The following is a 17,673-nucleotide window of genomic DNA, read 5'->3' as shown; positions in this document are numbered from 1 at the left end:
CTAGTCTAACAGACTGTATTCGGGTAGATATGAAAGAAGAATTTATTTTAAATTCACATTAATCAGAACGATTCTGTGTCTTTGTTACACTGTTTCTCTACGTATTCAGCAGCCATTTGTTGAACTCGTTCAACATTCTGCTGCGTACCATACTGTTCTTCGAAGCTAATAAACTTCTTGAACAGAGTCTTCATCTTCCTCGGCGGTAACGTCTGAACGACTGCTCGCTCCAATACTTTCCTGTATACATAAAGATAGTATCTTAAAAGAATTTCATTATATTATGAATGAATGAAATTGTAATTATTGTTTACCTTGCAACGTCAATGTCATTAGATTTGATTAATGAGTCTACGTAACACGACCAAATGTCCACACGTTTCGGATAAGAACATAAAATTTGTTCAAACAATGTCTGGGACCTTTGTTTGTCCCCATATTTGTTCTCCAGGAAGGCAAATTTCGTCATCAAATTTACATCTGCATAGAAAAATATACATTAGAATTGCATTGTTATGCGCGTTTAATTTTACCTTATTGTATACCTTATCAATATATACTTACGTTCCGACGGCGGCAAAGACTGCAATGCTCTTTGCATGATATGTCTTGAATTCTCTGTCAAACCCATTTTTAACAATACCGTACCACAGTCAATCCATACTTGGGGATTCTGCTTGAACTTACCCAGCATAGTATTTATTGTCTTTTCTAATTGTACTTGTCTACCGGCTTCACAGTGTACAGTTAACATGTGTGTATACACTTTTATCGCATCGTTAACCCTTACCGCTTCTTGAAAAACGTCGTTCAATGATTCGAAAGTTCCGAATTTTGATTCCAAGTTCAACCAAGCATTCCACACGTTTAATCTTTCATCCTCCTCCCTAAAATTAATCGTTTTCACAGCTCTTCTGGCAACTGCTCTAGCTTTCTCAATCTCTGTTGTCTGCAAATGATATGCCATGTATTGTAACCAGATTATGGAACTGTCCGGGCTTGCTAGAACCAATCTATCGAATTCATCGACAGAGTTTGGTAACTGATTACTGGCATTTGCTTCTTCTCTTTGACGAATTTCACGTTCCTTCTGTCTCTCTTGTTCTCTACGTTCAGAAGCATTTAACTTTTTCTTCTTATGCTTTGGTTGTTGTTCTATCTCATTCTCGCTATCGCTAGACAATTCTTTTTTCTCAAGAAAGCTAAGATCCGGTTTTTCATCCCAAAAGAAACCACATTCCGGTATTGTTGTCTTTTCTTCGTTGTTACCAGAAACTGTGGTATCGCATATGTCACTCTCTTTTTCATCTTTTATCAGTTTCTTTTCATTTTCCTCTCTAATTTGCTTTGTACTTGTAGTTTTTTCATTAAAATCCTTCCCTGTATGTTCTTCAATTATTGAAAGAGAATCTTCAGTCTTCATCCTTTTAGCAAATATTTCTTTATTTTCTCTTTGTTCCGCTTTTCTCTTTGCCTTACTAAGTTTTTTATCTGTAATATATTTTGATTCGAATGCAGATTTTATCATACAAATAGGAAGAATATCAGATTCACCAGAATGTAGCACCATGTAACACCTAATCTTTGCATGAACAACATAGGGCGACAGGTCTGGTTGTATATCATTTATGTGACGTCGAACAGGCATTGCTGCCAGAGAGCCTTTACCTTGACCTTTCAAGAGAACTAACAGGAACCAATCATTTACCATTAATATTTTACCACGGATTAATTTTCCCTCGGGAATCCGTAAGCATGTATTTTGCTTAGTAGTTATACCTTTCATTAGAGACGGTAACATTGTCATTTCAACTACTTCGCGTACATAATCCTTCCACATAATGGTCCCAGAAATGGTATCTCCTACCTTCGGATTGTGAAAACAATGATCTTTCCGTATTATTCCCAATAAGTTGTTTTCTAATTTAACTACAATACCGCTGTCTGTACTTTGTTCAACTTTTCCTGTTACTTTCTGTCCTAAAATAACAGAGGAGATTGGCTTACTTTGATAATAAGAATTCTTTGATAACTCTGCCAATTTATTGAAATGTAAATTTAATGTGTCCACTGTTATCATCATTCTACTCATAGGATCACTTAATCCGTCGTATATTTTCTTCAGAGTTAACGACAATATTAGTTGTTTATTTTCTTGATTGATAGAAATAATTTTTGCAAATAAGACTTGATGCTTGTATAAGACATTAAAATGACTAACATTACTGTAAGAGACATATGAGAAAGGTGATGAACATCCTGTGACAGGTAATAGAACTCTTATACCATCTGGTTCTATGTCCCTCACTGAACAAGGTATACTGTCACCAATTTTTAGTTGCTCAAATGTTCTGTAATTTTGTTCAGGTATAAAAGTTCTGGACAAAATTAAGCTCGGTGTTGTAGCAAACACTTTGGCAGAAAGCGTATCTCCGGGAATACACTTTAATGCTAACATAGCTGCAACATCTATACAAGGTGACATGTGTCCTGCAGGCAAAAATCCTGTGCTAACAGTTTGTCCATCCTGTTTACTTATTCTTAAATATACACCTTCCTTAGACGATTCTGTAATTGTTCCTTCTACATGTTCTCCAATTACAAATACAGTTTCTTTGATCGCTTTGTCCTTGGTTGGTATACTTAGGAGTATCTTCCCTGAATTTTTATCTACAGATTCTATGGCAACCATAATTGTTTGTCCAATAGAATAATTCCAATGTTCAGAGGATGCTCTTTTATCCAATGCTGAATGTGGAACCCAACCTTTGATATTACCAAAAAATTTAACTAATAAACCACTCTTCTTTATTTGTATTATGGTACCATGATGTTTAGATCCTGGTTTTGATGCTTGTATATTATATAGGATAGGTAGATTGCTATGTAAGAGCGATTTTTTCAAAGTAAAGTATATTCTGTTCTGTGTATTATCTACAGCTAATACCATAGCATCTACCTCCTGATCGACATTAAAATTTTTCAATTCGCTTATTCCTGTATCCGATATATGTTCCGAAGTAACGAGTCCATATAGTCTACCAATTCGAACATTAATGAAACCAGTTGCTGTATTAATACTTGCAATCTTCGCTTTGACCAAGTCGCCTGGTGTAAAGTCGGAAAATGAAAAATATTTTTCTTGCAACAACGAATGTTGCATTGTACAAACATAAGTTCCATCAATCCAACAATATGATAACACTCTACATTTATGTTTACTAGCAGGAACAAAAGTTTCAATAATTTTATCGAAGCTGACGTTTGTCCTTTTCAAAGGTAAAAATCCTCGGACTCCGCTCTTTGTCAGTTGTAACACAATTCCACCAGACTCTCTAAATAAAACTGTAGCTTCCTCAATAATATCTCCTGGTTTTATAGAATCATCTTTAGGCTTATTCACTAATGTACTAAAGTATCCGAACTTCACAGTTGGTAAAATATAAAGTAATTTTCCAGTAACTTCCATACCTTTTGAATATTTAGATAGAGGTTCAGTTAAATAAAGTTGATTTATGTAGCCTATATAATTATTGCCGAAGGAAACATACACTCCGTTAGGAAGAACTTTTTTTATACGCAATTTACAGTTAGTTCCTGGACTCAAGTTATCTAAGGATTGAATTTCAATGTTGTTTATTGCTTGAACGAGCCCCAATTTCGAAGATAACTTGATAGTTGATGTGTTCTCTCTTGTTTTAATTTCTTTTACATGACATAGAAGCTGTTTACCCGGAAACAAATATTGTTTGTTATTATGATCTTTAGTAGGTATGAATCCTCTTGCATTCGTTAAGCCTGTGTCTACAACATAACCATGGTCCTCTATACTGCTTACAGTACATATTATTTTTGAACCATTCCTCAGATCATTGGCTTTTAAATTCTGATTTATCAAATTAGGCTCAAGGGATAAAGTGATTTGCCATTTGTCTTGACGTTGTATACTTTTTATGTAACACACAATTTGTTCTCCAGTAGAGTATAGTTCAGATAAAGGCTTAAATTCACTGGACGAATTATCCTCAGATTTAAATAAATTTTTCAATAGATTTGTATATGATTCGCTAATATCTGAAACTTGAGCATAACCAAGTAAACCACCAGGCAGAGATACAATCATACCATACTCTGTTACTTCAGAGATACATCCCAGTACTACTAATCCCTCGCATATTGTTGCATATGATAAACGTTCCGCTGTATTAGCTACAAGATTAGGTTCCTCTTCATTAATTCTTTTTGCGTTTTTTCCCTCATGTTTCTTTTTACTGACTTTCTCACGATTCTTTTGTATCTGTTGAGATAAAATTAAGGTATAATCTACGTAATTAATATACCTAATAAACAGCCTAACTTGTAATTAAATAATGCAACACTCTAACTTACTAAATCCGTTATTGGCTTCTTCTTTTGAAGTTTCTTCCCTCCTCTTGGAAAACTCTTTAACGTCATCTAAAAACATGTTTCATATTATATATTATGTAGAGACATGAATTACAAATATTTTGATTTCATACAAAAATTTACCTTCGTAGTTTTTAAAAGAACCACAAACTTGTTTTCAAAACGTGTTCCATTTGCACACGTTCTCTATGTCACATTTAATATCCACAGGTTATGTTAGCATTCAGCAGCGCCACACGTGATAACTTTATTAAATATAATGTACGTAACACTTATTCAGATGATAACGTAGATTGCGTATTCAATATAAATGCAGTAAATATATATATTATTTATTTCAATTGTGAATTAAATTTATCGTTATATAGTAATGATATTTATTTCAATATTTATACATACATATATATATATATATATACACAATAGGGCGGTATTTACAATACATTATTTATCATCTAATGCTTTCTCTGTCCTAGATTTTGGGATATTACTTTTTAACATTTTATATGGGTTAACTTCTTCTGCTAATGGTGGTATTAACCCTGCTGCAACAAATCTACCCTCATCACACAAGAAGTTAAACACACCACACGCACGATGTACAGGAAGTACTTCCACACTGATCCTTCTATCTTTTAATATACTTCTAATACGCTGGATCGTCGTATAGTCATAAGTCTTTTCTAAACCTAAAACTAGTATATCTAGTTTTGGTTCAACAGTAAGAAATAAAGATAATGTCTGTTCATTGATATCTTTTCCAGATTCAATATTCCAACACAACATAGTTTTCGGAAAAATTGCAAGAGGACCGATGAATGCAGAATTATTATTCAACACGAATCCTACCTGTAAAATGTATAATATAATTGTATGATCTTTACAGATTAACATTGGTAGAGTAGATTCAAATCGAAATTTGTTTATTATATCAACAATTCCATTCGAATCTGGATAACTTAAATATGAAAAAAAAACATTATATTATAAATTGTTGTAGATAACCTTCGCAACTACGTACCGGTAAACATCTGTTTATTAAAAGTCTTGGACCAGTTTCACAATTAAGAATTGTGGCAGTTGTTTTACCAGACCCTTCGTATGCTAAACCTTTCATGTGTGAACAATGTAATTGTCTGAAAACAATGAAATTTTCTGATCATTTCACCGATGCATGTAAGATTCATAGAATTTGAGTAGTCACCTGAAGTTGTATAGTAAGCGATTCACAGAAAATATATTTCTGTGCGAACCCATTTTATTGATTTATTTTAACAATATATAAATAGAGCAAAGAAGTAAAATTCATTAATAAAATACACTGTACACAGTAGTAGGGGTCCAGAACGGTCTGGTGTTTTTCAATAAGTACGTATGCATGGAACTAAATACATACATTTAAAATCTATACAATATACAGTGATGTCTCACCACATCGCGCATCCAGTTTCGCGCAATTCGTTTAAAAAGAGAACAGGAAATGATCGAGAGAGAGAGAGAGAGAGACGAAACGAAAGCAGTGGACTCTATGTGTCAGTGACCACGCGGACGGGAACCTACCCGTCTTACTGATCCATGTATGTGGTCTCACTCTTTTCGCGCACTCGTGTATTTGGTCAAGGTGTAACTGTTTCGCTTGCGTTGCTCTTATATCGTGCTCTCTTGCCACTTCCTCTCTTTGCCTAAAACTGTGAGAGCAGCACTGTTTAGCTGTGGAGTGTTAACCAATCAAAGAAAGGCAGTTTCTATACCATACCTCAAATTACTGAGTTCCTTATCCCGTAGCATAGCGTAACATGGTGAGGTAATATTGTAAGTGCATACATCAACGTTACACGATTTTAAAATCGCGTACATGTACGCCTACTGGCGCGATTAGGAATCTGCGCGTGTGTATTCGTATTCCGATTATGAAACATCAGTCGAAATTGATTGTCGCGTCCGCGAATTGTATTATACGTATGTATTATACACGAGGTACAATACATACAAATTCACAGACAGTTCCGTATTATATACTGTACCATTCTTAGACCTTGGACCGTCTAAGGTACCATCAACCTGATCCATGTTCTCTAATGTTTTTCGTAGTCTATGATCGTTATCGATAATTACTCCATGGTCGTACTTGATTGGTCGGTTTAAATAGAATCAGAAATTCGCCGGCACGTACGAAGAGGTATGAAAATATAAAGTTCACGGCGGCAAATTGAATCTAAGAATATCCTATCGATAGCTGCGTGCTGCATCGCATCATGTATCAGGCTGTATTAGCTGCATCATGGAGTTGTTCGATCAGTTGCAACGACCCCTTCCTATTTTAGTGTATTTTTAGAAATATCGTATAGAAAATACTGTGTCACGGGCGCACAGTTATTGTATTTTGACAAGATATTGACGACAGTTCGTTACGATAATGAGCAAGGGTTGTTGGAAGTTTGACGACCAAGACAGAGGTAAGCAAGCAAAATGTTATAGGTTAGAAAACGATAAGTGTCAGAAATAATAAAGATTTTAGATCCTGTAGTTATGTTTCGTATGTTACCGGTACATATACCGGTGAAGGATTGCAATATATCGTGTATTTTAATAGAAACTTCTCACAGCATTGTACGTAGACCTCGAGGATGAAGAAACGGAGGAGGATAAAGAAAAGAAAATATACAGCTACTGGGATCGAACTCCAGATATACTTCTAGAGGAAATTTTCTCATATCTGACTATGCGCGAACGATATTATGCATCGTTGGTATGCAAGTCGTGGTATCGTGCCTTTAAATTGCAAAGTGTTTGGGCAACTTTTACATTGGAAGATACTACACTTACACGGGGTAAATTTAATTACTATAGCGGCTGGCAATACGTATTGGATCATATGAGAACCTCTACATGTTTAAATAAAGTTGGACGAAATTTTCGAACGTTGGTTTTTGAACCCATGCTAAATTTTTATAATCTTTACGAATTCATGAATATGATATCTTGGTACACTGAAAGACAAGGATCGGATAATACATCGGTGGCAGGAGTTGGTACATATATTAGACGACTGAAGTTTACATTTCCTTGTAACATGGCAAATAGAGATGATCCTGATCATGTCAGGCTCTTTGGAACTGGTGGAAAATTACTAGAGGCATTGAAAAGACTTATGCGCAATTTGTGTAATATACGGTGTTTAGAATTAATAGATCTTATGTTGGATAGTAAAGAAGCTCTACATTTAATGGATGATATTTGTGCAAATTGTACGCAAACGTTATCTAAATTAGTACTGATCAATACCACAAGGTATTATTGTCCCCTTCTTCATGTGGGAGTATTTCTAAATTTGAACGTAAGTTCTATGTACAGATTTTATGCAGAGAACTTTAGTAAAATATATCTGAACCCTTTATTTAATATATTTGCTTCATTTGCAAAGGTGTTGATCATTAGTCCTCAAAATCTTCATGAGGATGTAATAGACTTGATTGGCTATACTAAATTAAAACACCTTCATATTGTTCAAAATCGATATAGTCCAAAGGATACCACAATGAGATTGGTAATTACTTTATTGCGTTAGTTTAAAACTAATTCCCTTTTTAACTTTCCCATTTAATTTAAACAATCTCTTTGATTCAGCCTAAGAGAGCATGTTGGATAAAAATGAGAAAGAATAATCCTTATCTTAAAGTTCATTTTGAAGTAGAAAGTTATAAACCCACTGATATACTTTTGCCCATTGATTTATTGGAGCATGGAAGCATTCCATGCCATAGTATTGTTCTGGACAACCCGAACACACAGGTCAGTGTATAAGATTGAATTTAATATTATTAGTTTATCATTTAATAGTTAAATAAAAATTACAGATTTCATCCACCACTGTTTCAACTCATGGGACATTTTTTGAAACAACGATAAAAGTATATGCATTCAAGGGGCTAACAAGATATTTTCTACATAGGAACTTTGCGCAGAGATTAGATGAAACATTAGTGCAATTTTGCAGAATGTGTCCAAATCTTCATACTCTGGTAGCATTTTGTGTTTGAACAAATTTCTGATGTAGTAGTTCGTGACAGCTTCCTTGTGATGCTAAGATTCTAACATCTTCTTATAATGCGATGGCATGCATTCAAATTTTATTGTGCAAAAGACTTTATTGGTGTTTGTGTAAGTGCTATCTAACTAAACTATAATCTATTGTTTCAAATGAAATATTTGTAGAAAACATGGAAATTGCATCTTGAATCTTTTAGAGATCTATTTATATACATATATTGATGTGGCAATATCAATGATCTGTGAATAGTGTACAAGGCAACAGATTTATATAGAGATCAATTATTGTATCAATGACTTGGAAGCCAGTCGGTGGGAGGCAAATATTTCACCATGACACATTTGATAACTTGGCTGAGGATTGAATTATTGATGTCAGACTAACAAAGCCAAATATCCCCGATGTTTTGTACTCACTCTTGTTATGGTTAATCTAATTGCGATATAGAAGTAACTAACTATTGAATTTCGGAAAGATGTTTACAATAAACGATTCAATTATGTTTTTCACGGGAAAACTATTTTTTTCTACAGATGATTCGAGATAAGATATCAACGGCCACGATTTTGGAAATCGTTTCCACTGCGAAGTCTTTGCGCTGCTTCTATGTTCGACGAAATGCAGTGTTGAAAAGATGCGATAGGGATTGGTTGAAAATAGCAAATTGGTCTCCAGAGCATTACGAATGGATTAAACAAAATAGTCGCAGTTACGAACTGACAGAGAGAGAGGTCTCGAAAATATTGAACTACAGATGGCACATGTTATCCGAAAAAGAATTTAAAAATCAAACGTTAAAGCTACATTTGTAAGAATTACGCACGATTACAAATCCTCTCTGTAAGGCAAATTTAACCAGCATTCAAAGTCTTGTTTTCTTTCTTTATATAAACGACCGTGTGCCTTTATACAGTATGTGTACATAAATGAAATTGCGTGCATAGTTATTGGATATAATCAGTGCAATAACATACACCTATTTGACCCAGCTGTGATGTAAATATAAGTATTTAAGAAATGAATTATTTACAAGTTCATGTGGACTGTTATATAATAAAAATACAAGAAATGCAAGTATTTCACTGTATATTTATTATGTAATAAAATGAAGAACCTTACGCTATATCATAACTTATGTAATTATGTACAATGCCATTATAGATTTTTTTAATGAAACAACCTATTCAGACAATTACATTTCATTGCTAAATCGAACGTAGCATAGTATTTTACTTATACTTTAAATAAAACTGGTAAACTCAACAATTTTCAGTATGTTGAATAATATTAATAATTTTATTACTACATACGTATATAAAGCAATAATAAGATGTTATCGTACCAACTATTTGTTGTATATACATATACATTTTAGTTTCGTACATATAGAACGTAAATAACTTCAAATAACATCGGATGATAGCATTGTTTTAAACTAATCGAGAACAGGTTCAAACAAAAATTTCAATTACATCAGCTCAAACAAAATTCAGTTATAATATTTTTATCCACGATTATTACTATTTACAATTTTTTCTAGTTGGTTATAGAAAATCCAACATTCAATAATTTTTTAATTACCAAACAGTTATAATAAATAAAAAGTATATTCGACTTTTCATTATTCTAAATCAAGTTATCTAATGTATAAAAGCAGAAAGTTGAAGAATTACTGTGCCAAGGCTGCTGATCGTTTATCTCTGTTCTTATTGCGTAGAATAGTGCGAGCCTTAAATGCAGCTGCATTCATTAACGTCTGTAAATCAGTCAATTAGTTAGACATATAATTAAAGAACCTGCAGTAGTTAAATATGGATTGTTATGTGAGTGAACTTACCCTTTCCAATTTTGTGGTTTTTTGATTTGATTTGACGGGTAAAACTTTATTACCAAGATGGAAAATTTCGCGTAAAAGTTGATTTTCTGCAAGGTGAATATTAATACCTGGACCTAATAATCTACAGCATGCGTTATATTGAGTTCGAGCACACCATCCTTCTAAATATAGAATTTCTTGGCCGAATTTTACGTGCATCTCTGACACAGTGTCTTCCTAATAATCAATAGAGTATTAAATACTACATAATAAAATGAGTATAAATTTCTCATTATCACTATGCAACTTACTTCTATATAACGAAGTATATCTCGGAAATTTGCTCTTTGTTGTTTGCGATCCTTCTTTGCTCTGTACTTGTTCGAATCGGTTGCTAATTCTTTCAATACTTCGATTAAATCCAATGACCAATTTTGTTCATAATCACAGCAGAAGCCCCTACCAAGTTCAAATATCACAGCAAGAGCTTCTCCAGCTGATAACCTTACATCCAAATGTGGTGAATCCAATAATTCACGTAATCTGTTCAGAGATCTAAAATACATACGACTCGTTTTATTGATCTTTTTATTCATGTTTATACACCATGGTTCATATTCTGTAAGTATCTGTAGTAAATTAAGTACGTACGGCATGTAGTTGTTGGATCTATTACTTGCAATAAAATTATAGACATCAGCTGGAGACATAATTGTTAAAAGAAGAGTCCATGAAGAAATGGCTGCTGCATGTAATGCTGCCATTTCTGTTGAAATAATTGGTATAGCTCCATTTCCCTTTAAGTAGGATCCAGCAAAAATACCAGATAACAGTTGTACAATTTCAAAAGTATCTGCAACATCGTTGCCTGATAAAAACTGATTCATCGCCAAGGCCCAGCAACACTGTAATCATAAAAATCATTGTGAGAATATTCTATGTATACTTGTTAAACTAAGATTTATATTTCTTACCTCAGAGCGAGCTTGGGTTGATGCAGATGTATCATTAATTATGAAAACCAAAGTATTTTTCAAGTCCCTGCACACTGTTTCAGCGCTTTCAAACGCTCCCAATTGTACACAAAGTAAGGTACTCAATCTGGCCGCTGTAGACTGCTCTTCTGCACGACCTTTCTTCAGACCTCGTTCTATGGAATCTGTGATGGTCAGCTTTCTATCTTCGACAAAGTCCGGTACATATTTGAGGGCAAATATTCTTTCCATTCCATTAAAGCAACCTGTTCTACCCTTTGCACTTCGTTGTGTTAAACCATCTATCGCTTCCTTTAATTTGTCTTCAAATGCTTCTTGTTGTGCAAACTCATCTACTTCATTATCATTCACCTCATCTAACACGCTACGATTATCAGATTGACTGCTGGTAACACTACACGCATCATTGTTAACAGAATCTTCGTCAGATGTTAAATCAGCTCTTTTTCCATGGTGATCTGTGTAAGAAATAGTTTCTTCAACATTCTTCTAACCATACATATATACATATGTATATTTGTCCAAAGTTTAGAAACTTAAAAACTGACCCATAATCATAGTTGCTTCAATCATACGACTACAATTATTTACAAAATATAAATATAATTGACAGATTTAATGAAATGAAAAGATAACAGCTGTTCAAAACAAATATCATGTTATGTAATATAAACAGCTTCTACTGACAGTGAATATAATTGTACCATATGTGATACTCTATAAATACTATAAAATATTAGAATTGAAAGAATGGAAATAAAATTAATCGAGCGAATATACTCCGTTCTGCGTTTCGTAATTTATAGGAAAAATAGAAGAAACATGAAATAATATGTACGTATTTGCAACGTTAATTATCATGCTCCTTAACATTTCATAAAGCGTTTCCGTTTGTAGCATGCAATCAGCCGTGATCATTGTTGTGCATAAATAGTATATAAAAGTAACATTTATCTCTGTAAATGTGTAAAAGTATAATATTATTTAAAATTTTGATATTATGTTACGCAAGATAATCTAAATTTATATGAAGAAGCATGGTTGGTCGTGAAAAGAACGATTCAGCTATCTAACCTTCCATTTTTCATGTAAGTAACATAAAAAAGAAAAGAACGCAATTGAGACGAGATCTTTATGTTCTGGTAATAGACATCAAATTATCGAAAACCATGTGTTTTAATAATGCAACTGATGCGCAAAATATCAGTCAGAGCTGCATCGCGTATCTGGTACATTGAATTTCCTCGTTTGCTTTTCGTATGACTAACCGAGAGATCCATGTGAGAAAAGCATGAAAGTCACATGGGAATAGGTGTTGGGTACTGACGCGGCGTTGATTCAGTCTTAACAATATCTAAAGATACTCTATATTAATCAATAGTCAATTTCTTGGCTACGGAGTAAAGGAAATATTGTGTCATTACCGATGTTTAAAAGAACAAAGAAAAGAGACGGAAAAAGCTACATTTCGAAGAACGTAGCAGTGACGTAAGACGAAAGAACAAGATTTCTACGCAGGATGACTCGTTCGTCGCGAAATTTGATAAACCAACGAATCATTCTAACCACGTGTGCTCGGTTTTTAATTTCTAATGATCATTTCATTCGAAAATAATAATCTACGAGATAAGAATTAACGTAAAAAATGATAAAGTAAGTTCTTACTGGATTTTCCTCTTCTACCCCCTTTGCCTGGCATCGTTCTTCACTTTCCTTATTGCACAATTGATACTAATGAAAATACTCGATCAAGAGGGTAAATGTCTTGCACTAGTAGCTTTCCTTCGTATACTGAACGCTCCACATGAACTTTTAATAAAAACTTGGTAGAAACTCATTAACATGGTGCGAACTGTTCAAAACATACACGTCGAGACAGCCTGCAACGGGCTTTCTCAAGTGCACTGTCTTTCACGAAATCGCGACTCGCGAACGTGCCCGAACTTGGACGAAGATGAAACACCGAAACGCGTATGGCGCATGCGCCGCATTTATCACATCGCCATGGATCGGCCAATAAGATTCTCGGTGTCGTGTCCCGGACAAACTCAGTTACAAAATCGCGCGGGAAACCAAATTTCTAAGAAACTCGAGAATTTTACGTGCACAGATGCGTACATACTATGTACACGTGTACATGGCATATGTATAATCGACATCGACCAATCAAAGCTAAATCACGTGATCTTTTCTGTAGCCATTGTTACGTTTTGTTTTGCTTTGTTCTCTGCTTTCAGCTACTCTGAGTCATTCATTTCTGGACTCTGACTGACCTAACCTGCCTCTGATCTTTAATGCCAAATGGTCAAATTAAACTTCCATGTGTACCCGCAATCACAGTACCATCCAGCCTCAACGAAGAGTTCATGTCAAAAGAAATAATTAATACCGTTTTAACCACGATTAATTTTATTTAGAGAGGATAATGTGTAAGTACAAGGAAAAGATTAAATACGATTATCCAAACAATCGATTGTTATTTTGTATTTATGAAATAGAAAAACAACATTTATGAAAATACATATAAACAACCACTCTAAGTTTTTCGTAAGAATAACGCACTTTCGATAGACATAGTGTCAACATAAGAATAACAATGAATGATCTTGTCTCATACATACGATTTAAGAAATAATGCGGCATTTTTAAATATTTCAAAGAAACGGGATGTACTTACAATACATATAATAAAATTATACGTGAATACGGTTATAAACATATACATTATAATATCTATATTACAAGATTATATCAATCTGTTCGAATTGTATATTGCTATAGTACAAAATTTAACGTATTCAAAGAGTAGTAAATGTTAAAAAGGTTGTACCCTATTTCTTCTCCATGTATATCGCTGGACACTTATCAATATGTCAGTCTATTCCAAGCACCTGGATCGTTAGAACAGCAAATTTGATAATTTTAGCAATTATATTTAAATCCTATGAGATATCAAGAACAAAGGAAAAGTTTTACCACGTGTTGAATGCATTATACAATTTTCTTCTGTGTCATTGTACAAGATTCATATATTTCATATTAAAAGGGCTTACCTTACGATGCATTTTATACAATCATAAGGTAATAAAAAGTATGGTAGCTTGACCATACACATCTGTCAGTATTAGAGAGAATGATGCAAAACTTTATCTGGTTTGTTCAAACTAATTTCATTAAAAAGACTACTAGACTCGAAGTCAATAACAAACTAACTGTAAATGTAGATGCAGCGTTTATACTGGCCACTAAATCTTTACATGGTGTCACTCGTAAAATAAAGTTAAATATGGAGTCTACGATGTTAGCAGGTGTGGGATCTGAACATTTCTCCAATTCCTTAACAATGCAACTTTGGACAGTGGAAATATCCCTATATATGAAATATTAATGTTGTTAATACCATTATTGTAGTACTATTTTGTTCTATTATTTTAACATCTACTTACCCACACTCTTTATTACCAAGTACAAGAAGATGATCGATACGATTCAATCCTATAAGCGAGCCATTGTTTGCATCCATAGGTGGAATGTATTTGGCAAAAGTATTATTGACACAGTTTTCAATTTCCTTTTGTTTCGACTGTAAACATTCTGGTCCGTTAGCAGATATAAAAACTATAAAGAATAAGAAATATGTTTAACCAATGTTTTTATATATAGAATTTTTGTCCGCATAGAGATGTCGATATTTGTGTACATACGAGCAATACGATCTCCTTCCTTGAAACAAACAAAATCCAATAGAGAATCGGTAATATTTAATAGTATTTTCCTATTCTCCTTTTCAGATGCATCCAAGCAAGGTTCTATGGCTGCTGTGAAATCGCTGACACACTTCTTAAGCTTGGGTGTTTTATGGCAGTAGCTTCTAAATACTATGTCTAAATCTCCAGTAGGTTTATATTTCTCCATCTCTGCTACAAGATCCTTGATGTTTACAAACGATTTAAGGCATTCTTCCAATTTATCTTTAGCTTGGACAGCGTTCTCGAATACACCTTGACCTCCATTCTTCTCGCATTTTTTTTTAAACAAATCTTTTGCCTCGTCAAGAACTGGTATCGCGGATGCGTTCAAAGTGCTCAAATCTGGAAGAGTGGACGAGTTTATGTTTTTCAAGTCGTCGGAAACTTTATTCAGCACATCGTTCACACTTTCTTGAGAGCTTGTAGACCCAACGAAACCTAAAATAAAACAAAAAAAACGGCGGAATAGTTCATCTTATTAAAAGTAATCCAATCAGTAGTTTACCCTAGGAAGAAAATTAAACAACAGAATTAATCCCTACACGGTCTATAAACGCTTTTCTAAGGCTTCGACTTTAAGTTGATAAGTTTCAGTACAGGATAATGTTTGTTTCTCGCAACGAAAGCGGAAATACGCGTGTCAGCTATAGTGCTTCGATTACGAAACACTAGAATCTAGAGCTCGTGGCTAGAAGACCCGATATGAATTAGAAATTCCAGCTTATACATTTTACGTCGGCATATTTTGTCGTTTGTTATTATTAAGTATATGAATTCTGTGGAATACAATCCAGCAAATGAAAATGCATCTGAGGGGGGCACAAGTACAAAGTACAAAAACTGAATAGATACGTAGTCGTCACACGTGCACCGTAATGACTGTATAGCGACAGTCCCGGTAAGAAAGAAGATCTGATAGTGAATCGCGATTATTATTATCATCTAATCTGTACATTGCAAATATTTGGAATATTTAGACGGGAAAAGTAAAAGTAACAATCGACACCATAACCATTCGCCTCTAATGAGAATTCGAATCTACCTTGTTGAATTTCACGCTACGACCACTTTATCGATTATGCGAATGTGATCGAAGGTCGCCCTATCGTTTCTTGAATCGTGAATCGACTACGATTGAAGTTTGCCATACTACTCTTGACGGAACGATGTCACGAATCGCGATAAATATATAGACAGCCCGCAATACATCGTTCACAGAAAAAAAACCGATCGTATTTCAAACTGACACTGACACAGCGCACGTAACAAGAAGTCCCTGACATCTAATCCGATGATAAGTGAAGTGAATGTAAAAAAAAAAACATACGGCATCCTCGGGACACCTATATGATTTTGTGTACGCGATCGTTTTACATTTATCGAATTTGCTATCAATACGACTGTCTCTTTCGTTCGCTGGATTTCCTTCCTTTGTTGTTTATCGGGCTACATTGCCTGGTTGTGTCGTGCTCGCGAATCGTTCCGGTTTCTCTACTCTGTCAACGTGGATCGAAAACAGAAACACGAGTTCTTACGCGTTTCCTTAGCTTCTTAGCCTTTGTCGACGGTTACAGAGATTGTCGGTGGGGCGGACTTACCGTAAAGGAACAGCACGGCAGTTATGGTCGAGTACTTGATCATTTCAGGTTCTCTTTATTTTTCACGGAGAAGGACTCGTTTCACCAAAAAAAGAATAATTTTACAAAATGCCGTGAGCTAAGACGGCGAGAAAATACGCGCCGCTGTACGAGCGAGATGGATTGTACACCGTTTAGATGCGCATCACTGTCACGAGCGTGTTCGCTGACTCGACGATTCGACTGGTCCAAGTTCCCGCTCTTGCTTCGTTATTACGAAAGGCTGACAACTTTATGGCTTGCCTTACGTCGACTACCGATTTACGAAGCGACGCAAGGAAAATCGGTGAAAGGCAGGGGAACGAAGATGAAAAAGCAGGACGTAAATTGGGAAGTGGAGTACGCAACGACACAATCTCAAACACTTGAACAGAGCAACGCTTACTCCGATACTGAATCGCTGAGCGCTTGCGCTCGGCTTATATAAATCAGATGGACACCTCCTTCACGCTCTTTTGCGCTCCCTATGTTCCATTTCGCGTAAAATCTTTTAAAATTCTTTTCATTTTTACAGATCATCGCCATTTCAAGCGATTTTAGAAATGCTCCTCTATCCTTCGTTTGCCAAAGAACAATATACCTGAATATTAACGATTCCAAGTGTTGGTAGGTGATAAAAACTGTGGATATAATTCAAAAGAAAATGTATAAAATTTTACTTTTGTCTTCAATCAGTACATGTTTGTGCTCGTTTTAAGAGTACGGGGAATACATGATCAATGTGGAAAGCTACAGATAAAAATATTTTAGCAAAATGCCAACAGTTTATTGTTCCTATTTTTGAAACTGTACTTGTTTCCAGCCATTCATCTTAAAACACTTTAGGTATATATCCTATTGATTTATATAATTTTGTATTTATATTACATAATTATGGAGTTATAAATACATACATTCCATCTACCGTAGTATACGAAGCATCGGTGGTTCAGTGGTAGAATGCTCGCCTGCCACGCGGGCGGCCCGGGTTCGATTCCCGGCCGATGCAATTCTTTATTTTTTATTTTATTTCTTTCAT

At 34.6% G+C, this 17,673-nt stretch overlaps 5 protein-coding genes, 1 long non-coding RNA gene and 1 other non-coding gene across 12 annotated transcripts; 3 read left to right on the top strand and 4 right to left on the bottom strand.

Annotated features, from left to right (window-relative positions):
- On the bottom strand, nucleotides 1-4,612 carry Rrp5 (Ribosomal RNA Processing 5). The gene is made up of 5 exons (XM_078184563.1): nucleotides 4,531-4,612; nucleotides 4,390-4,455; nucleotides 565-4,297; nucleotides 315-480; nucleotides 1-240 (listed from the first exon to the last, which is right to left on the bottom strand). Exons 2-5 carry the CDS (start codon nucleotides 4,453-4,455, stop codon nucleotides 63-65), a joined length of 4,143 nt encoding a protein of 1,380 aa, XP_078040689.1. The 5' UTR covers nucleotides 4,531-4,612; the 3' UTR covers nucleotides 1-62.
- A 153-nt stretch (nucleotides 4,613-4,765) lies between these two features.
- Nucleotides 4,766-6,396, bottom strand: LOC144471956 (NADH dehydrogenase [ubiquinone] 1 alpha subcomplex assembly factor 3). Of its 3 annotated transcripts, XM_078184578.1 has the most exons (4): nucleotides 6,164-6,396; nucleotides 5,968-6,095; nucleotides 5,429-5,543; nucleotides 4,766-5,256 (listed from the first exon to the last, which is right to left on the bottom strand). In XM_078184578.1, exons 3-4 carry the CDS (start codon nucleotides 5,522-5,524, stop codon nucleotides 4,852-4,854), a joined length of 501 nt encoding a protein of 166 aa, XP_078040704.1. In that variant the 5' UTR covers nucleotides 5,525-5,543; nucleotides 5,968-6,095; nucleotides 6,164-6,396; the 3' UTR covers nucleotides 4,766-4,851. The 3 variants fall into 3 exon arrangements, with proteins under 3 accessions (XP_078040704.1, XP_078040703.1, XP_078040702.1); XM_078184577.1 differs by lacking the exons at nucleotides 5,968-6,095; nucleotides 6,164-6,396 and adding an exon at nucleotides 5,612-5,931 and having other exon boundaries at nucleotides 5,429-5,562; XM_078184576.1 differs by lacking the exons at nucleotides 5,968-6,095; nucleotides 6,164-6,396 and adding an exon at nucleotides 5,612-5,931.
- Nucleotides 6,374-9,535, top strand: LOC144471951 (uncharacterized). 4 transcript variants are annotated; one of them, XR_013494365.1, is made up of 6 exons: nucleotides 6,374-6,863; nucleotides 7,014-7,744; nucleotides 7,832-7,954; nucleotides 8,035-8,199; nucleotides 8,265-8,568; nucleotides 8,708-8,903. XR_013494365.1 is itself a non-coding variant. In XM_078184570.1 (6 exons), exons 1-6 carry the CDS (start codon nucleotides 6,824-6,826, stop codon nucleotides 9,268-9,270), a joined length of 1,503 nt encoding a protein of 500 aa, XP_078040696.1. In that variant the 5' UTR covers nucleotides 6,382-6,823; the 3' UTR covers nucleotides 9,271-9,535. The 4 variants fall into 4 exon arrangements, 2 of the variants coding, with proteins under 2 accessions (XP_078040696.1, XP_078040697.1); XR_013494364.1 differs by having other exon boundaries at nucleotides 8,655-8,903; XM_078184570.1 differs by lacking the exon at nucleotides 8,708-8,903 and adding an exon at nucleotides 8,992-9,535 and having other exon boundaries at nucleotides 6,382-6,863; nucleotides 8,265-8,429.
- LOC144471953 (interferon-related developmental regulator 1-like) lies at nucleotides 9,528-13,205 on the bottom strand. Its single transcript, XM_078184572.1, has 6 exons — nucleotides 12,935-13,205; nucleotides 11,249-11,727; nucleotides 10,926-11,179; nucleotides 10,586-10,829; nucleotides 10,296-10,511; nucleotides 9,528-10,214 (listed from the first exon to the last, which is right to left on the bottom strand). The coding sequence occupies exons 1-6, from the start codon at nucleotides 12,966-12,968 to the stop codon at nucleotides 10,128-10,130; spliced, it is 1,314 nt and encodes a 437-aa protein (XP_078040698.1). The 5' UTR covers nucleotides 12,969-13,205; the 3' UTR covers nucleotides 9,528-10,127.
- On the top strand, nucleotides 12,562-14,302 carry LOC144471958 (uncharacterized). Its single transcript, XR_013494366.1, has 2 exons — nucleotides 12,562-12,922; nucleotides 13,507-14,302. It is a non-coding gene; the product is annotated as an uncharacterized LOC144471958 (long non-coding RNA).
- On the bottom strand, nucleotides 13,734-17,044 carry LOC144471955 (27 kDa hemolymph protein-like). Its single transcript, XM_078184575.1, has 4 exons — nucleotides 16,617-17,044; nucleotides 14,974-15,456; nucleotides 14,716-14,887; nucleotides 13,734-14,639 (listed from the first exon to the last, which is right to left on the bottom strand). Exons 1-4 carry the CDS (start codon nucleotides 16,657-16,659, stop codon nucleotides 14,429-14,431), a joined length of 909 nt encoding a protein of 302 aa, XP_078040701.1. The 5' UTR covers nucleotides 16,660-17,044; the 3' UTR covers nucleotides 13,734-14,428.
- A 528-nt stretch (nucleotides 17,045-17,572) lies between these two features.
- Nucleotides 17,573-17,643, top strand: Trnag-gcc (transfer RNA glycine (anticodon GCC)). Its single transcript has one exon. It is a non-coding gene; the product is annotated as a tRNA-Gly (tRNA).
- The last annotated feature ends 30 nt before the right edge of the window (nucleotides 17,644-17,673 follow it).

This window comes from Augochlora pura, chromosome 7 (assembly GCF_028453695.1).
Source record: "Augochlora pura isolate Apur16 chromosome 7, APUR_v2.2.1, whole genome shotgun sequence".
Lineage (NCBI taxonomy): Eukaryota > Metazoa > Arthropoda > Insecta > Hymenoptera > Halictidae > Augochlora > Augochlora pura.
The sequence above is the reverse complement of the archived record's forward strand: the minus strand, read 5'-3'. Positions and strand labels throughout refer to the sequence as shown.